Source organism: Mytilus trossulus, chromosome 6, assembly GCF_036588685.1.
Source record: "Mytilus trossulus isolate FHL-02 chromosome 6, PNRI_Mtr1.1.1.hap1, whole genome shotgun sequence".
Lineage (NCBI taxonomy): Eukaryota > Metazoa > Mollusca > Bivalvia > Mytilida > Mytilidae > Mytilus > Mytilus trossulus.
The window spans coordinates 65,145,793-65,163,960 of NC_086378.1; the positions used below are offsets into that span (position 1 = coordinate 65,145,793).

General features: G+C 30.7%; 1 protein-coding gene across 2 annotated transcripts; it reads left to right on the top strand.

The window, feature by feature from the left end:
- Nucleotides 1-21: 21 nt before the first annotated feature.
- LOC134721682 (programmed cell death protein 6-like) lies at nucleotides 22-10,443 on the top strand. Of its 2 annotated transcripts, none has more exons than XM_063584843.1 (6): nucleotides 22-242; nucleotides 1,942-2,003; nucleotides 3,334-3,378; nucleotides 3,729-3,887; nucleotides 6,711-6,820; nucleotides 8,468-10,443. In XM_063584843.1, exons 1-6 carry the CDS (start codon nucleotides 136-138, stop codon nucleotides 8,567-8,569), a joined length of 585 nt encoding a protein of 194 aa, XP_063440913.1. In that variant the 5' UTR covers nucleotides 22-135; the 3' UTR covers nucleotides 8,570-10,443. The 2 variants fall into 2 exon arrangements, with proteins under 2 accessions (XP_063440913.1, XP_063440912.1); XM_063584842.1 differs by lacking the exon at nucleotides 1,942-2,003 and adding an exon at nucleotides 1,043-1,104 and having other exon boundaries at nucleotides 44-242.
- The last annotated feature ends 7,725 nt before the right edge of the window (nucleotides 10,444-18,168 follow it).

An 18,168-nucleotide genomic window follows, 5' to 3' on the forward strand; every position in this document is an offset into this window, starting at 1 on the left:
AAAGCTCGAAGTTTAATTATCGTAGTCAATAATGTGTTTACCAAAAGACATTATTATCTTACTAAACGAAAAAATAATTTAACACTGACCAAAATCAAAATACGGAACAAGAAAAATTTGTAAAATATTTTGGGAATGGCTTATTACGGTCAACAACAGCAGCCTCCTGCAGGATACTATAACCAACCGGGTGCCCAACCTTCACAGAATGATCCTAATTTTCTATGGGGCGTCTTTCAAAGGTTATTTTAGATATATATTTATAACTAATGATTCCATATCAAACTATACACAATGTCGCAAATTATTTGTGTGTGACTCAACATTTTTATTGCGAAATATCTTTTGCCCTCCATTTAACTCAAACTTATTATTTTTTTCTGAAAAATACAGGAATGAGTGTAAGTCCGTTATTGTTACTATTAGTCTGTCATAAACGTATTTACACTTTTGGTATTTAGCTGTATCTTGCCTCCGAATCACCTTTTGACGTCAAGCAACTATCACTTTTGAATTGTGACGTCAAATATTTTGAATTATGATGTCAAAGTGTACGGGAACCTGTGTCATTGTGTGTGATGTTACGTTATGGCGGACAAATTTGCATACAAGTGTAAATGCGTCTAATTGTGTGTCCATAGGCATGACTGTTGACCTCTATTTTCAGAGGTCTGAACCTAAAACATGTAAAAGGAAGTTGTATCAATGACTGTTTTTCCCGGATTGGACTAAATAGCAATTTAATAGGTGTATGACAATGTAGTGATTACTGATTTGGCTGCCTTTTAGTCCAAGTACATATCTATAACATCCTCTATCGAGGAAGCACAAATTACTTAAAATTTCGGGCATTAACTCTCAAGCCGAAGCGTGGACAGAACGGTGTAATGTATGCAAAAAAAAGTCATTACAAAAACAAAGTCAAAGGAAAGTAAAGCTCTAAAATGCATGCCAAGACCATTGTCAGTTAGATTATAGTTGTCAGTTGTATAAAACGAATCCCTTTGACATTTTAAATGAATGATTATTTTATTTGTTTTAGAGTTGATAAAGACAAAAGTGGTCAAATAAGTGCTAATGAACTTAGCGGTGCTCTGTCCAATGGTAAGTGGTTGGTCTATGTCCAACCTTGTGATTGCACTAGCTGCCCTTATGTAGCCCAGTGAAGTTTTTTTTTCATAATTTGCAGTTTAACAAGTCTTATAAAAGCTGTCAAAACTCATTCTCATAACTAGTTTGTTATCTCCCCTCTCAAAATTATAACTTGTCAATTATCTCCTGTGTCAAAATCATAACTAGTCAATTATCTCCCTTGTAAAATTTGAAACTTATAATAAATTTTCTCCACTGTCAAAATATTTTTAAATCTGTTAAATGGATATGAATGAATAATTCAATAAAAATCCTATGAGTTTGAATAGAAAATTTGCGAAATATTTTGTGGAGGTTTTAATTCTCCAGTTCCTTAATAATTGAATATTTTAGATAATGTACAGACTCAGTTTACTGAGAACTACACCACTGACAGCTTTAAATATGTTGAAAACTGCAAATTATTAATATTTTGCATGTAAAATGTACATGTAGCTTTCCTTTATTTGTGGACAGGTTTTTCATGGAAGTTCAACTTCATTTTTCAAACAGCTGTTTTTAATATGAAGACTTTTGTTGCACCAAATTTTTCCAATATTGTGCTTATCAAAATTTTAGTTGTGTCTCTTTGATTTATTTGGATGAAGACATATTTGCAATTTTTTCAAAAATTTTGCATGATTTTCACAGCTCTGTTTGAAAAAAAAATTTCCAAATGAATTTTGCTTGTCATGCAAAATCTGTCAAGCTTCTGTACTATGTAATGACAAACCTGGGTTGTTTAATAGGAAGATTGGTAAAACTGGTTATTAAACATGTTAAATAGGATTTTTTTTATCCTTTTATTAGGATTGATAAAGACAGAAGTGGCTCAATATCAGGAAATGAGCTTCAACAAGCTCTCTCTAATGGTAAGCTCTGTGTGACAGGAAATACAGGAAAACGTGTATTACTTTTATTATAAACATGATTAATTCATACAAGTCAAGTTATTGTTCTTCATAATGTTCAAGTTCTAGAAAAAGTATATAAATTGCTTGAATAAAAAGCTAAATTAAAAATAATTTCTTTAACATGTTTTAAAAAAATTAAAAACTACAATTGATCATTAAATTCTCAAAAATGATTATTATTAACTTTTTAATTTTTGACAAGGTTTCAAAATTTATACAAAAAGGAAGATCTAAGCAGATTTAATACATCTTGCACGAGTTAACATGGTTAATAGCCACTATACATCTATACTCATGCCACTGTTTTTATATATCTCTATTCATTTTTTGGCTTTTGTCTTTCATGTTGTCTTTGCCTTTAGGCTCATTTAACATGTTTAAGTGCTATGGTCATGATGGTACATTTGCACTTCAACAAAATTAATTTAAGTAAGCCAGCCATGCCAGTGTCTTTCAAAATCAAATTATTTTTTTCCTAATCATCGGCTAATTGACAATAGAATTATATCTCCTTTTTTTAAATGAATCTTATAATCTTTTCAATGAACATCATGTTTTTTTTTAGTATTTTAAAAAATGCTGTAGGTAAGCACAGGTAATACAGTTAGCAAAACTAGAACCATATCTGATCATGCTGATTAAACTCTTAATAGACATTATTGAAAATTATTTCATCTGGTCAGAAAAGTCCAAACTTTTGTATGTTAAAGCATACATGTATATGAGACGCATTCTATCAGGTCATAAACCTTGATAGAGCAGTTGCCAAAGAATTACAGAAGATATAAACCTGTTCTCTTGAACAACTAAACCTGCTAATCCATAATCATGATAATAGCAAAATAAACCTTCAATTAATTTTTTAAAAATGGTGTATTTCTATTAATTGTCATGATTGTGATTAATTCCGAATCATGTTCATTTGAAATAATTTTATTCTTACATTTCATTTTAAAAGACAGACCCAAATTTTAAAGTTGAATACATGCATGACATGTATCCTTTTGAAATGCAGGAATGTGATTCTTTTTCCTTTTCTTTTTTTTTTCTTTTGGGGGAGGGGGTATTCTTTTTTTTATTGACTCCATATGAGACTTGGATTGTCCAATATATTGCTGCAAGATCAAATAATAGAGTCCATGGTTTAACACATATATGCAAATATGTCAAGAAGTGGGAAAACAAAAAAAATAAAATTCACTAATTGATTCAACATATTATATTTGTCGTCCATATACATGTATCTATGATAAGCTGAATATGATTATTATTAACATTTATTTTTTAGGAACATGGACGCCATTCAATCCAGAAACAGTTCGTCTAATGATAGGTAAATGATTGTCTATGACCATGAAAGCCAGAAACCAAATTAAACATGTTTCAGCAAGGAACAGCTTTCATCTTTTATTCAAAGTGCATCTTTCAATGCTATAGTTTTGACTTGATCAGGTTCCTTTTTTGCTTTAATTTAATAGAACAATTGTAAATATAGTTTGTTTATATATTGGCATCCTTCAACACTTGGTGAACAGTTAGGGCTTTACATTAAACATTATTTTTTTGGTGAATTCAATATTTTCTCAGGGGAAAACTGATAAAGGATGAATTAGAAAAACAAACATGTTTTACATTAGTGAAACAAGTGGACTTTGTAATCATAACTCCGTTATTTTTTTCCAGGGATGTTTGACAGAGATCGTTCTGGCACCATAAGCTTCCAGGAGTTCCAACAGTTATGGAAGTTTGTAACAGATTGGCAGAATTGTTTCCGTACTTATGACAGAGATAACTCTGGAACTATTGATAAAAATGAACTAAAAACAGCTCTTACTGGATTTGGTAAGATTTCAGATATTTAGGGACTAAACTTAATTGTTGCCCAATTTGACCAGATTTTTGGCTAGCTGGCGAAAAATAATGTTTTTCATTGAATCCAATGTTTATCCTCCCCCCGCAATATAATAAGCAAAAAAAGGGCGTATAAAAACTATTCCCGAATGGAAACTTGATTGTCTTATTAAAGAGGGAAAATAGAATGGCCCATTTCCAGTAACCAGTCAGGTCATTCTAATAACCAAAATCCAGTCTGACAACTACGTCTTTGATGCAAAGTCACGATTTGACACATGTAATCACCTTCTCTAAACACTCTTTTTAAAAGCTTCTACAGATTATTCATTATTTTTAAGTGTTTTCATTATGCTTTTAAATTTGAATTGCTTCATAAATACATCACAGTTGTTAAGGGAGTTATTTCAAGTCTGTTTTTGGCAAAAAAATTGCAAACACAACTTGTTCTTCAATGAAAAAAACGAAACGCAAAATCTCATAAATAGATATCATAATATCTAGTATAGGAACCAATCTTTGATGAAAAGTAATTGTATAATAGTTTTGATCAACACTTATTAGAGGATGGATTGGATTTGAAATAACATTTAATAACTTATGGAAACAGCCCTATTGTCAACAGGAAGTTCTAATTGAAGGAAAACAATTTTGGTGGGAAATCTTCAATCAGTACTTTCAAATCTTATCTATGATGGCAATAATTCAAATATTATGAAGTTTTCATGCTTTATCTTTTCCAGACTCAAACATTAAATATAGGATTACATAAAAAGTCTTTATTAGTATATGAAAAGTATTTTTTTTAGTTTTATTTTATTAATCTAGAAATTGGTTGGCCCCCTAAAATTTCAACTGGGCCCCTGGCTCCTGGTGAAAAAGAGTTTAAAAGAGTTAGCCCCTGATGATAAGTTAGCTCTTGAATTAAATCTAATATCTTCTTATGTATACATGTTTAAGGTGGTATGGGAGTCTAAAATAAAAATGATAGAATTTGTTTATATTTTGCCAAAGCGTAGTATCTATTGATATATGTTCAAAAATATAATAAAAATGATAGGTCACCGCGCATTTTCTTAAGCTACAGGACGTGACAAAATGACACATTTTGTATGGATTATACAGGAAAAAACACCATTTTGTGATTAGAAACTGAACAAAATGATACAATTGTTAAAAACTTAAGGAAAAGGTGGCTTTCAGACAATGTTTTGAGAATATCAAAAGAACAGATATGGTCATTGTACGTTTTTTTCCGGCTAAAATACAAAATAAGAAAATGTCATGTAGAATCCTTCAGAAAATTCAGTTTTAGATTTACCTCCCCTTAAAATGCCAATTTAAAAAAAAAAAAACGAAATTAATCAACATTCGAAAAAATAGTAATATTTATAAGTAATAATCTTATAAATTGGTTCTTTTAAATGAAAGCTCACATTAAATATCTGCATTCCTGCATCAAATTTTGCTAGTTTGATAGAAAATAGGGACCTTTGATTCTCTGTTTTTTACAATCCAAGATGGAGGAAGACACCCATACCACCTTATTAAAAGATACATGTTTATGGACAATGAAAATTTAAATTGCTGTTGAATTAAAGTGGTAAATCTCCTCATCTTTCCACCAAAGATAAATTCATAAGGATAGAAGAATGTGCAATACTATCATGACTATGGTAGCATATATACATGTAGATGATTAGATAACATTTGACCATTGTTTACTATATGATAATGCAAGTGTTCTGCCTCTACACAAATAATCAATTTACCAGCATCAGATATCTATGTTCACAAGACATTAGTGTGTCCTATAGCAGTACAAAAAGGCTCCACCTTATCAGATATTAGCCTAACAAATATTGAAACTATACTAAAATTATTTTAAAACAACTAGACATTTTCTTCATGTTAAATGTGCATTTTATTTTGCATATTAGAATATCTGATCAATACTAGAATATACTGGCAAATCAGATAGGAATATACATAAAAATGTTTAACATGCACAGTTAGATATTTTTAATTTTTGTCTGATAGGAAATTTAGGAATGCACCTGAAAGCACAGGCACTGGGCTCTTGGGAAAAAAAAACAAAAAAACACAGGGTTTCCAACTTGCATTTCTGATAAATGACACTTGGTTGCGACCTTTCATTATATTTCATTTGCCCGATGTTTATCCCTCTGAAACTTGTAAATTGGGAAATTTACATTAAAAAGATACCAGAGGGACAATCAAACTCATAGATTGAAAATAAACTGACAACACCATGACTAAAAAATAAAAAAGACAAACAGACAAGTAATAGTATACAAGATACAACATAGAAAACTAAAGTCTAAGCAACAAGAACCCCACCAAAACAGGGGCTCTGGAAGGGTAAGCAGATCCTAAATTACCTATGAAAAAATGGATCACTGATTATTTCTAATCTTTCAATCATTTTATTTATATGTAGAACCAACAAAGTTTTTGAAGGATTGAAATATATTACCATTTTTGCAGTTTCAAAGACATAATAATGGCTTAAATCTTATTTATTGATTATTTATCTTAAGAAACAACTAAACTCTGTATACATGTTCAGAATTCAAGTTTTAGAAGAGCCAGCTTCCAGCATTAATCTGAGATTTAATGGAAGTAGACATCCTTATACCTTCTCAAGTACCCGTCTGGTCCAACTTTATTCACAAGTCCTGCTAAAAAACTTATTGTGTTTATGAATTTCCAGTACAGACTCCAAAGTACATACGTATAAATGTCAACAAATTTCATAGACACTTTTTAACATTGCTTTGTATATTTTTGCAGGCTATAGATTATCAGACAGATTCTTTGATATATTGGTGGTGAAGTTCGACAGACAAGGAAGAGGAACAATTGCATTTGATGATTTTGTACAATGCTGTGTAGTCATGCAGGTAAAGGTTTTAAATTTATAAGTGTCAAAACTTGGAAAGAAATCAGTTCACCTGATTTTTGTTATGCAGTATCCAATAAATTTTGCCAAGTTTGAAGTAGATGACAGCAGTTCTAACATGACGTCCTTCAAACGCTTTGAGTACACACCCGTGGTAAAATATGAATATATTGCATTGGCTGTTCAGATCGTACTCCCACGTCATATGCTTTTTCATGAATGGAGTACCCGACGTCATAGAATGATGACGTTATAATTTAAGCATTTTACAGGACAATACACATTTTTGATACCGAAAATCATCACAACAAGGAAACGTAAACAAACGATTCCAAAATGTGGTATAAGCCCAATTTTTTATATACAAAAAAGACATAAAAGTAAGTTATCATTAAAATTCATCCAAATCTATCTAAATAAGTTTTGTGAATAGTTTGAGCATGTCACTTATTCTGTTTGCTACATTCTTTTACGCCAATCTAAAAGTGCGTTAATTTTTTGAAACGGCAAATAATGGCCTCCACCTAGAGCGCTTCGATCCAAAAAATGCCGTATTTGTCTTATTAGAATCGAAATAATTCATGGGGGCTTGAATATATCTAGATTTTACCACGGGTTGTCCCTTTAAAATAAGGATATATTCAAGCCCCCATGAATTATTTCTTTATTGTACTATATATACATTCATTTAATATTGTAAATAAATATTAAAGATTTTGATTTATTCTATAGTCAAACCCCAATAGTTATATGATGCTTATAAAAGGGAACCAAAATGAAAAAAATACTGAATTTGATTTTTCCCCTTTGACAACCAACTACCCTTTGAATATTTACTTATAGTATGAAATTATAAAATTATTGCTACTTTATGTATTATTTTGCTATGTACAAGATTCATTATCATGATTATGCTGAGTGATTTAGGCCTGCATCCTTTAAATAATCTATGTCTTTACAAATGCCATATATTAAAAAAAATTATAAGCTTTTTTGGTTTGAATGTAAACTAACCCAAATAATTCAGTCACTCCCTTTGATCAACTATCACAAGCTAGGGGTTAATGCTATATTCAATATTAGAACACCCCAGTTTGATTGACACACACTTGGTAAGAGAGACAAATAGCTTGTTGAATGATATTATTGAGATATGTAAATCCAGAGCTAACTCTAAATGATTAATTGGCAATTTTCATTGACTTGGCTTTTATGCTTTAATGCAGCCATCATAGGATGGTGGAATATAACAACTGATTTACTTGGTTAAATTGTTATAATTTAATTTTGGATGTAACACGTCTTTGTGATTGGCTGTGAGAATTTTTTTTATCAGCCCATAGACATCATTTTGTCCTTTGACTGTGATGTCATCAACGTTTTTTTATGATTTACTCCTTGAATAGGAGTCTAGAATTAAATTATAAGGAATGACTGTAATAATTTTTCTGCCTATTAGATATAACATAAAAAATGTGGTGCACACTGTAAAATAACCTGCTACGCGCGATATTCAGTGTGCACCACATTTGTTATGTTATTTCTTCATAGACAGAACAAATATTACACTGTCATTCCTTAAATAACTAAAGAATGTACTGTTATTGCTGTTAGTTGTTTTGAATAATGTATTGTTTGTCTTTTTCAGACTTTAACAAGTGCTTTCCGTGCCCATGATACAGATCAAGATGGATGGATCCAGATCGGCTACGAACAATTTCTTACACTAGTGTTCAACCTCAAATCATAGTTATAACCGATGTCTGTAAAATATATACGAAGACATTGTCTTGTGTAATACTGCAGTGTATAAGCACATTTTTCTTAGGAAACTATTTAATTTTTATATATTTCTGTGTAATTGTGTCTTAAACTGACTGTCATCATGGTCATCAATGGTGCAGTTGTGTGTAGTTTTGTGTAATTTGTTTACTTGCAAGTTATTTCATGTATTTACTTTTTAGTGACACTACACAATTATTTAATGTTATCATTTAGGTTAAAAGAACTACTTTCATTTACAATATTTATTATTTCATATGAGTAATAAAATAATCTAAAATTAATTATTTTATTAATTTTTCAAATATCAGAGACGAAATTCAAGAATTTTTGTTATTTGATAAAAATTACATTTTTCTTTCACATGTATTAATATCTAAAAAAAAAATGAAAATGTATTTTAAAATAGAGATCTTACATATATGTAATACAATACTTGTGATTTTACAACTGTGTTCCTTATAGATATGTGCTAAAATGAAATGTTATTAATTGTACTTACTAATTATGTTAATATCTTAATACTAACTCCATATGAATTTAATGAAAGATACGCTATTTAGCAATAATTTTCTAATTATTTTTTCGTTGTTGAATAGTCATCATTGCTGGTGTAAAGAAATGTGCAAAGCTAACATTGATTGATGTAGAAACTCATCAAATCCCACTATCCCAAACTTGACCATATATCTGTAGTGTCTGTAGTACTGTATTGTATTTACCTTCTTTCCCTCATTGTCAACTCGACTTGACAAATGTAGATTATTGTTGACCAAATTTTCTCAAAACTTTTGATTTCATTAAAGCCACAAATAAATCAGACTCAAGAATAAATTTTAAAAAATAGATTTAATTAAATTTTCAAACATACCAAAAATAATTTTTAATGTAAAAGTATCTTGTGCCTTATTTTTTCTTCTTCTAAATTTGATTTATTAAAAAGTAGTTCTTTGATGAATATTAGAAATAGTAAAATGTACAAATGATTTTTATAAATTGATTTCTCAGTTTTCCAAGTTATTAATGTCATTAAAGGAACATCTTATAACATCTCCACTTCAGGGCACTTTTGAGCCAAATTTCGTTGTTGTGTATACTTGTAGATGGGGCATATTGTTTCTAATGGCTTTAATCGTGTGTGTGAATAACTGAAAATTGGCAGCAATTATGTGTAATTGCAATATGACTATTTATACTGCTGTTCAACAATATAAATTTTATGAAATAAATAATCTACTTTCATTATTATAAATATTACAAAAAGAATATGTAGTAGGAATTTATTTTACTTTTGAATCCTTCATATTGAAGATTAAATACAAATTATTCTGCAAGATGCACCTATAAATAAGCAATACTAGATGGAAATATTGGGTGGGTTTTTTTTTAATTGAAAACATAATGACAAAACTGAGAATTCCCTATTTCACACTTAGAAATTCACTTGCTTTAATGCTTTTGTTTATTACTAAAACTATATTTTAGTAGATCGTGATATTGGGGAACTGTGGTTTTTTTTTTTCAAGACTATTGACTTAATTGAATGTTCAATTGGAAACATTTGTCACCATGTAAAATACCTTAAATAACTTAGCATTTAAGAACAAAGTATTTTAGAAAGAGATTCCCAAAGTATATTATTATATGAAATAAATAAGTTAATCTGATTGCTTGAATAAAATTGTGTAAAAAAGAGTAATTTTGTGCTAGAATTTAAATCAGAAACTGTTTCTGATATTAGAAATGAGTGCTGTGTTAACAATAATAAGAGTAGAAACATATCTTTAAATTATTGAAAAACATTTTTGTATATCTAACTTAATAAATCATCTTACTGCTACACATGTATGTGTATTTTTCATATTATAACCAGAAAAGAAAAATTGCCAAGGTTTCAAGCAAAAACCATAAGTCTAGTAAAAACAGATAAATCACAGTTGAAAAAAAAATTGTTCACAAAAAATGACATAGAAACTATAGATAGAGCAAAACACACCTCACCATAAACCGCAGTTGAATTTAGGTGCACTGAGTGGAAGGGTTTATAGATTCTGCTCCAATGATAATACTGTTAGTGTTACTTATTACAAGTAAATTTTCTATGCTAAGTTATATTTGGTGATTTTATAATCATTGAAAAGAAGACAGTATTGTAAATACTATAGTATCATAAACAGAACATATTTATCATCTGTGAGACAGATATCCCTTAAGGGTCAACCAGCTCATGATGGTTTCTGTTAAACTTTTGAAAATATTATCTCTATTGAGCCATTCCAGTTAATATCTGCTAAATGGGGGATGAATGGTCCTTTCTGAGGGGTGTAAAATTTATACATCTTAGGGGTGAAATTTTTTTTTTTTTTCATCTGACACATACACTTATCGGTATACGCAAACATTTCTGAGGATCTTGCAGCAGTAAATAATTAAAAATAATTACATCTTAGGGGTTACAAAAAATACCTATTTCAGATCTTGGGGGTGCTTTGGAATGTAGACAGTTTCGTATCATGCATTATCTGGTATTGTATTTAAAATTCTGATGAGTACAATCCTTGCAGTAAAAAAATCTGATAGGTCAACTTTTCCCATGAAAGCACATCCACCCAATATGAACAGAAACTCTACATCTGATAGGTCTTAATTTATAGAACTGATAGGTAGTTTTTCATGTTTTTGTCTGATAGGTATGAAAAAAAATCTCCCCATCCATCCCCACCTGTCAGAAATTATCTGGAATGGCCCATTTTGCATTGCGTTCAAAGATTTCTTGTAAACTGAAATTGTGCATATATCTCCAGAAATGTTTTTTTTGGCAAATCTTAACATAAGGGGATACTCAACACCTTCCCTTAAATAATTTTGTTTGTTTAATTTTCATATATTTTTGATAAAGTATTTACTTTGACCCTTTGACAAAAATATAAAAATTTCAAATTATTTCAACTAACCAATTCATCTGAAAAATTACACCTGTAACAGTTATATATCAACTTGACAAACACTAATTTTGATCTTTGAGAAGCTTAATATTTCCTAAACGACACAATGTAATTAAAACATTTAGCTGATTTTACAGAGTTGTCTCCCTGTAGTGTTAGGTACCACCATAAATGCCATAGAGAACAAGAGTGCACATGCTGACTTGTCACGCAGCTGGTCTTCTGACCATTTATTTTATGTTAAAAGTTTTAAAGATAAAGATTTTTACTCCAAGTATTACACAAACTTAACAAGACATGTACATGTACAACTTATAATTATTCCATATATGAAATACAGCTGACAAACTGCAATTACTATACAATATATTTGAAAAAGAGACCAAACAGAAGAACTTACATTGACCAATAAGCCATGAAAACAAGGTCATGGTCAGATGATACCTTCCAGCCTGACCTGTAAACCTTAAATTTATTCCATGTACCGGTAGTTGACCTACTACTTATAGTACTAGAAAAGCAAACAAACAGAAAAACTTTACATTAATCAATGAACCTAGAAATGAGGTCAAGGCCAGCTGAAAGCTGCCAGTAACTTCTTACAATCATTCGTACACCACATATAATTGAAATAATGCTTATAGTACTGTAAATTCAGATATTATTGCAAGGTTTTTATTATTGCGAATAATGCGACTGAGTTGTAAACGCAATAATTAAAACTTGCATTTTGAAATATTTTAACTGAATTAAGCATGACTTTTCTCAAAATTGTAAAAATTAAAATCGCATTCAAGTGTTAAATGACAAAATCGCAATAATAAATGCATGCAATAATTTCTGAATTTACAGTATCTAAGAAGCAGACCTAATCACATAAGTTAAACCTTTATCACTTATCCATGAAGTGAGGTTGAGATCAGTTGAAACTTGCTGGACAGACACATAGACATTGCAAGGAGCCGACATACCAAAAATAGTTATCCTACTAATGAGAAATAAGAAATTTACATGACCATGAAAATGGGATAAATGACAATAGATGTAAGACAGACAGAAGCTTAGTGACACACAAGTAGTGTATCTGCCTTAAAGGTATGAAGCAATAAAATCTTCTACCTTCTGAAATATGAAGCTTTATACAAATTGTTTACTCCGGATAGTAATCCCTGTGCCTGGCAAGACAGGACAAAATTGAATATGTTCCAATTGACTGACTCAAGAATCTTGTAGTGAACAGACTTGAGGTACAACAACAAATGGAAGTTTTTAACGACCTTGACTGGCTATACAGCCCTTGCACGGTAGACTTAGGCAGCAACCATTTGATTTTCTGGGGGGGGCTATGTTTTTTTTTTCTGTGCAAACATTTTTTTTTGCCTTCCGCAAAGAACAATCTATTTTTTTAGCGACAAACTGAAAACAATTTTATAGTGGCAGCTGATGGTGAAACAAACAATTTTTTTTTCTCAGGGTCCAAAACAAATTATTTTTTTCACCAAAACCTGGAAACAAACTTTTTTTTCCAAAAAAAAAACATAGCCCCCCCCCCCCCCCCCCCCCCCCCCCCCAAGAAAATCAAATGGTTGCTGCCTTATAAAGGTAGCTAAGTTGTCTTCCTCCATCTTGGATTTTGAAATACCAGAAACATCAGTCTAGATCTTTGATAGAATGTTTAAATTTTGAGATTAGTAGGTAATTCATGTGTAAGAATTTTTATTTCAATATAGAAAATGGGATGTTTTAGGCCTAAATTAAAATATTGTTTGTTTGCTGTCAGCCGACCGACCAAAAAAAATCGCCGCGACCCAAATAATTTTATTGACGTTTTTGAAAACATTTTTTTTTTATTCCGGAATTTTGCCTGTTGCGGTTTAGAATCGAGTGCTGATTTCCGTGTTACATGCGATTTTGATTTCCGGTAGTCTTTGCAGTGTGTATCAGGCTATTTGATAAAACTACATCTTTTTATCACTTCGTGCAATTTCAGTCCGCAAGTTCCGGTGATTGTTACTAGAAAACGTACATCAACCTAAGTTTCGCCGGCAATATAAGTTTGTTACTTCATTTAAACGTGTTAAAAGTTGCCTCCAGTAAATGTTTAATCCATTAATTGCATTAAAAACGTCATTATCCTTTCCAAATAACCAGATAACTTATCAAACATCGTTTATTTTTGTAAATTTTCTTGCAATAGTCCGCCATTGACCGATTTATATACTACGGATCTGAACCGGACCAGCTATGACCGAAATCCGTACTTTTACAATAATTACTACGGACGCACGGATGGAACAGCTGACAGAAAAATATTGATCCCAAAGGGGAAAATTACGTATTCCACACGCATTAAGTGACTTTTGGTTTCATCTAATTGATTGGTGTATATAATTCCCTATTTTTGTGATGGATTGTTTCAAACTATTGATTAAAGTTGCTTAACTTTGAGACTATTTTACTACATGTATCAATATCAATATATTTTGGCCCAGCTTAATAACTTTTATATTTTTTTTATGAGAAACACAGAATTTCATACACAAGATAGTTCTGAATTAAATTGTAATTGATATATTATAATTTCTTTACATTTTTTAAAATAAAAAATATTTTTTTTAGTGCTAGATATTAAATATTTAGTTGGTAGTTTCTCACAAGAACCTTAGTAAAACTTAAACATCTTTTTATATGAAATGTTACTTTAATTGTATACTCAGATATGAATTGAACAATATAAAAAGAACATTATTTACATATGACCCTTTATATTATAGTAAAATCCAAACATTGTAGCGCACCGCGCGAATGAGCAGTTCTCTTTCAAATCTCACCACTTCTCCCTATCAGTTTCAAAAAGAGAATTCACCTCCCCCATATAATTCTGAAGTAGTATGAGCCCTGTGGCGGTAGTACATTGAAATGTTTCGAAGGTATACAAGTTTAATATTAATTTACAAATAGAACAACATGACACAAGCAGTTGTATTACTAAGCCAGAAAGCACACTACAGAGGGTGATTAAGGATTTAAAAGTGCATATATAATAGCAGTGAATATATCTAGCAGAACACAATAGAGAAAAAAAAGAGCAGATATACACATATAATAGAATATATAAGAGGTGAAGGTTATAGCAAGTGACACATAAATGCATGCATATGCAGAGATAAAAGATGAACACGGCTCCTTTCATTCATACTATTATATATAAAACATTCAAAATATTTTTCCAGAAAAAAAAAAAAAATAATTTACCTTCCTACCTACCCACATAAAAAATTCTGGGTAGGAGAATGGCAAACAAACAATATTTTAATTTAGGCCTTACCATAATTAGGGTTGTAATTTATGAAGAAAAAAAAACAGAATCTTTTTTCGATTCAATTTTCCAACTTAGCCACATAAGGAAAGCATATTTATAAAGCTAACTTCTTATGTTTTATCTCAAAATTCTATAGTGCAGTTTCCGTTTCAAAGTTAAGGCAGAAAATTGGGTTTCCATGTGTAATCTATACAAAATCTGTCAATTTTGAACAACCTGTAGCATGAAAATAACTTGAGCCCCGTGACCCATTCTTTATTAAAAAGAAATAAAAAGCATGATATAAACAACATTTGGGCAAATTATCAAAAAAAAATGCTATGGATTATAATCGGGGTATGTACCTTAATTGAACAAGTTGTATATGCTTTAATTAGTCCTCAACAAAATATATAGCTTTGTACGTAACTTTATTTTCTTGAATAAACTACCAACGGCAATGCAAACTTAGTTTAACATTCATTGAGAGTTTAACATTCATTGAGAAACAAGCATAAAAGCCGGTATCAGATGCTTTATTCTTTACTGTCGATGTGCAGTAGGTGAGTATTTCCTTAGAGGCTACTGGGACTATTATACTAATAGTATAATGGCCTCTATCATGGTTTCAAGAGGCTAGTTGCTCCTTCGTTTGTATGTTTTTTTTGCAGTCCCAGTTAAAATGGGCATTTTGACATAAATAGATATAGCTGTATAGAATAACTAAGGTGGGAGATACCAACAAATATCCAAACTCATAAGTCGAAAACGAAAAGCCATAAAACGTTTAAAACTCGGTTTAAAACTCGCTGCAATTGTTTGCACTTGTCCCAAGTCAGGAATCTGATGTTCAGAAGTTGTCGTTTGACGATGTGGATCAAAAGTGTTTCTCGTTTTATACGCCTGTCAAAATTTTGACGGGATGTATTATGGTATACAAATGTCGGGTGTCCGTCCGTCTGTCTGTCTGTCCGTCTGTCTGTCAGGCGTAAACATGTCGCACCGTAACTTGAGAACGACTTATCCATATTTCATGAAACTTAACATATAGTTGTTTTTTTATAATGGTCAAATGATCTGTATACTTTTTGGTGAAAATAAGATTAAAATTTTTTGAGTTGCAGCACTTTGTAACTAAAACAGGGGTGTGCTTTTTCCCATGTCGCACCGTATTTCAAAAACGATTCTTGATTATGGCTTAAAACTTTAAACACTTCTTAAGTAGTTATATTAATCTTAAGATCTGTATACTTTTTGGTGATGATTCAAAATTTCACTTTTGAGTTATTGAGTATTTTGTAAAAAAGGGGGAGTTTTTTTTTACATGTTGTGCCGTATCTCAAAAACAATTTATGATTATTGCTTAAAACTTTACACACTTCTTTGTTATATTAATCTAAAGATCTGTATACTTTTTGGTGATTATTCAAAACTTTATTTTGGAGTTATTGAGTATTTTGTTAATCAGGGAGGCCGTTTTTTTTTACATGTCACGCCGTATCTCAAAAATAATTTATGATTATTGCTTAAAACTTTACACACTTCTTTGTTATATTAATCTAGAGATCTGTATACTTTTTGGTTTGGAGTCAAAATTTTATTTTAGTGATATTTAGTTTTTTGTAAAAAAAAAAACGGTTGAGGGTTTCACGTACATGTCCCGCCGTGTCTCAAAAAAAAAAATATGGTTATTGCTTAAAACTTTCTCAGAAACTTTTTATGATTATTGCATAAAACTTCCACACAAGACGTCGGGCGTAGTATGCGCTCATGGCGCAGCTGTTTATTATATTTAGATTAGCTGACTGTAGGTTTTCCAGTTTTATTGGTTTTACACAGTAATTTTTGGGGGCTCTTTATAGCTTGCTGTTCAGTCGGTGTGAGCCAAGGCTCCGTGTTGAAGATTTAGAACGTACCTAAAATGTAATGGTTTAATTACTTTGATTTATAAATTGTTATTTGGATGGAGAGTTGTCTCATTGGCACTCATACCACATCTTTCTATATCTCATGACTTGCAGTGCTATGGCCGAAATAACCGGTATATTTGCACTATGTTAATCACATCAATCCCAATTCAACCTTTTTTAATATTAATATTACAGACACACGAGTAGTTCACATCTGCTTTATAACTTGCTTTACATCGATCAGTATGAAAGTTACAGAATGAGTCAGTTTAGATCTTAACTTAAAGACAATCAAGATATTTAAGCATCTTATTCAGTGGTTGTCGTTTGTTTATGTGTAACATATTTGTTTTTCGTTCCTTTTTTTATATAAATTAGGCCGCTATATATCTCGTTGAATTGTTTTACATGATCATTTTGGGATCTTTTATAGCTGACTATGGACGATATGGGATTGGCTCATTGTTGAATGCTGTACGGTGACCTATAGTTGTTAATTTCTGTGTCATTTTGGTCTCTTGTGGAGAGTTGTCTTATTGGCAATCATACCACATCTTCTTTTTTTTTATATTTTACCCATTTTCGTTGTGAACATGTTATTTTTGTTAGGCAGTATCAATTTCTCAAGGCTCCAGTTAAAATATCTGTATTCAAACCGGAAAATAGCATATTTCTATAGAAATTGCTATTTTACCGACACCAGCAATATATATAGTGAATGTGCCGAGACATGTTGATATATATGCCTTTTTGTAAAGAGTGATTTAAAAAAAAATGAAAAGTAATATGAAAATGTTCAACAGAATAATCAAATGATTACTGATTTAATACTCGTTGTTAACTAAGGAATACATATATATATAGACAATTACTTTAGTTTTAGTGAATGGATCTCTTTAATTTTTGACCAGAATATTCAATACCACTAAAGGAAGGTTTGGATTGCTTTTGGAGACTACTGTCCAAATAGTTTAGGAATAAGGGGCCCCTAAATCTCTGAAATTGTACCACAAGTTTCCATACATGCATGAAGGGATGGTTAATATTGACTTTTTGGGGGGGATGGGGTTATGACTTAGAATGTTTTGGAATTAGGGGCCAAAAGGGGAAAACTAGGTTTTCCTGGTCAATAGACAATTTTAAGACAATTTAAAAGCAGTGTAAATTTAGGAGGTAATTCAGAAACGTTTAATTATACAATGTTTGGTATATCAGATTAATATAAATAAATGTCAGGTTTTGGATTAGTTGCAAAAAAAGGGTGTGGTAGGAGTTTTCGAATTTTTTTTCTTTAAAATTTCTCTAATTCCTAATTTTTAAAATGTTTGAAGAAGAAATCTGTAATTGCACAATATATTGCGCAAAAGTTTTGTAAGATCTTGACATTTGCTTTGTGTATGAAACCCATAAT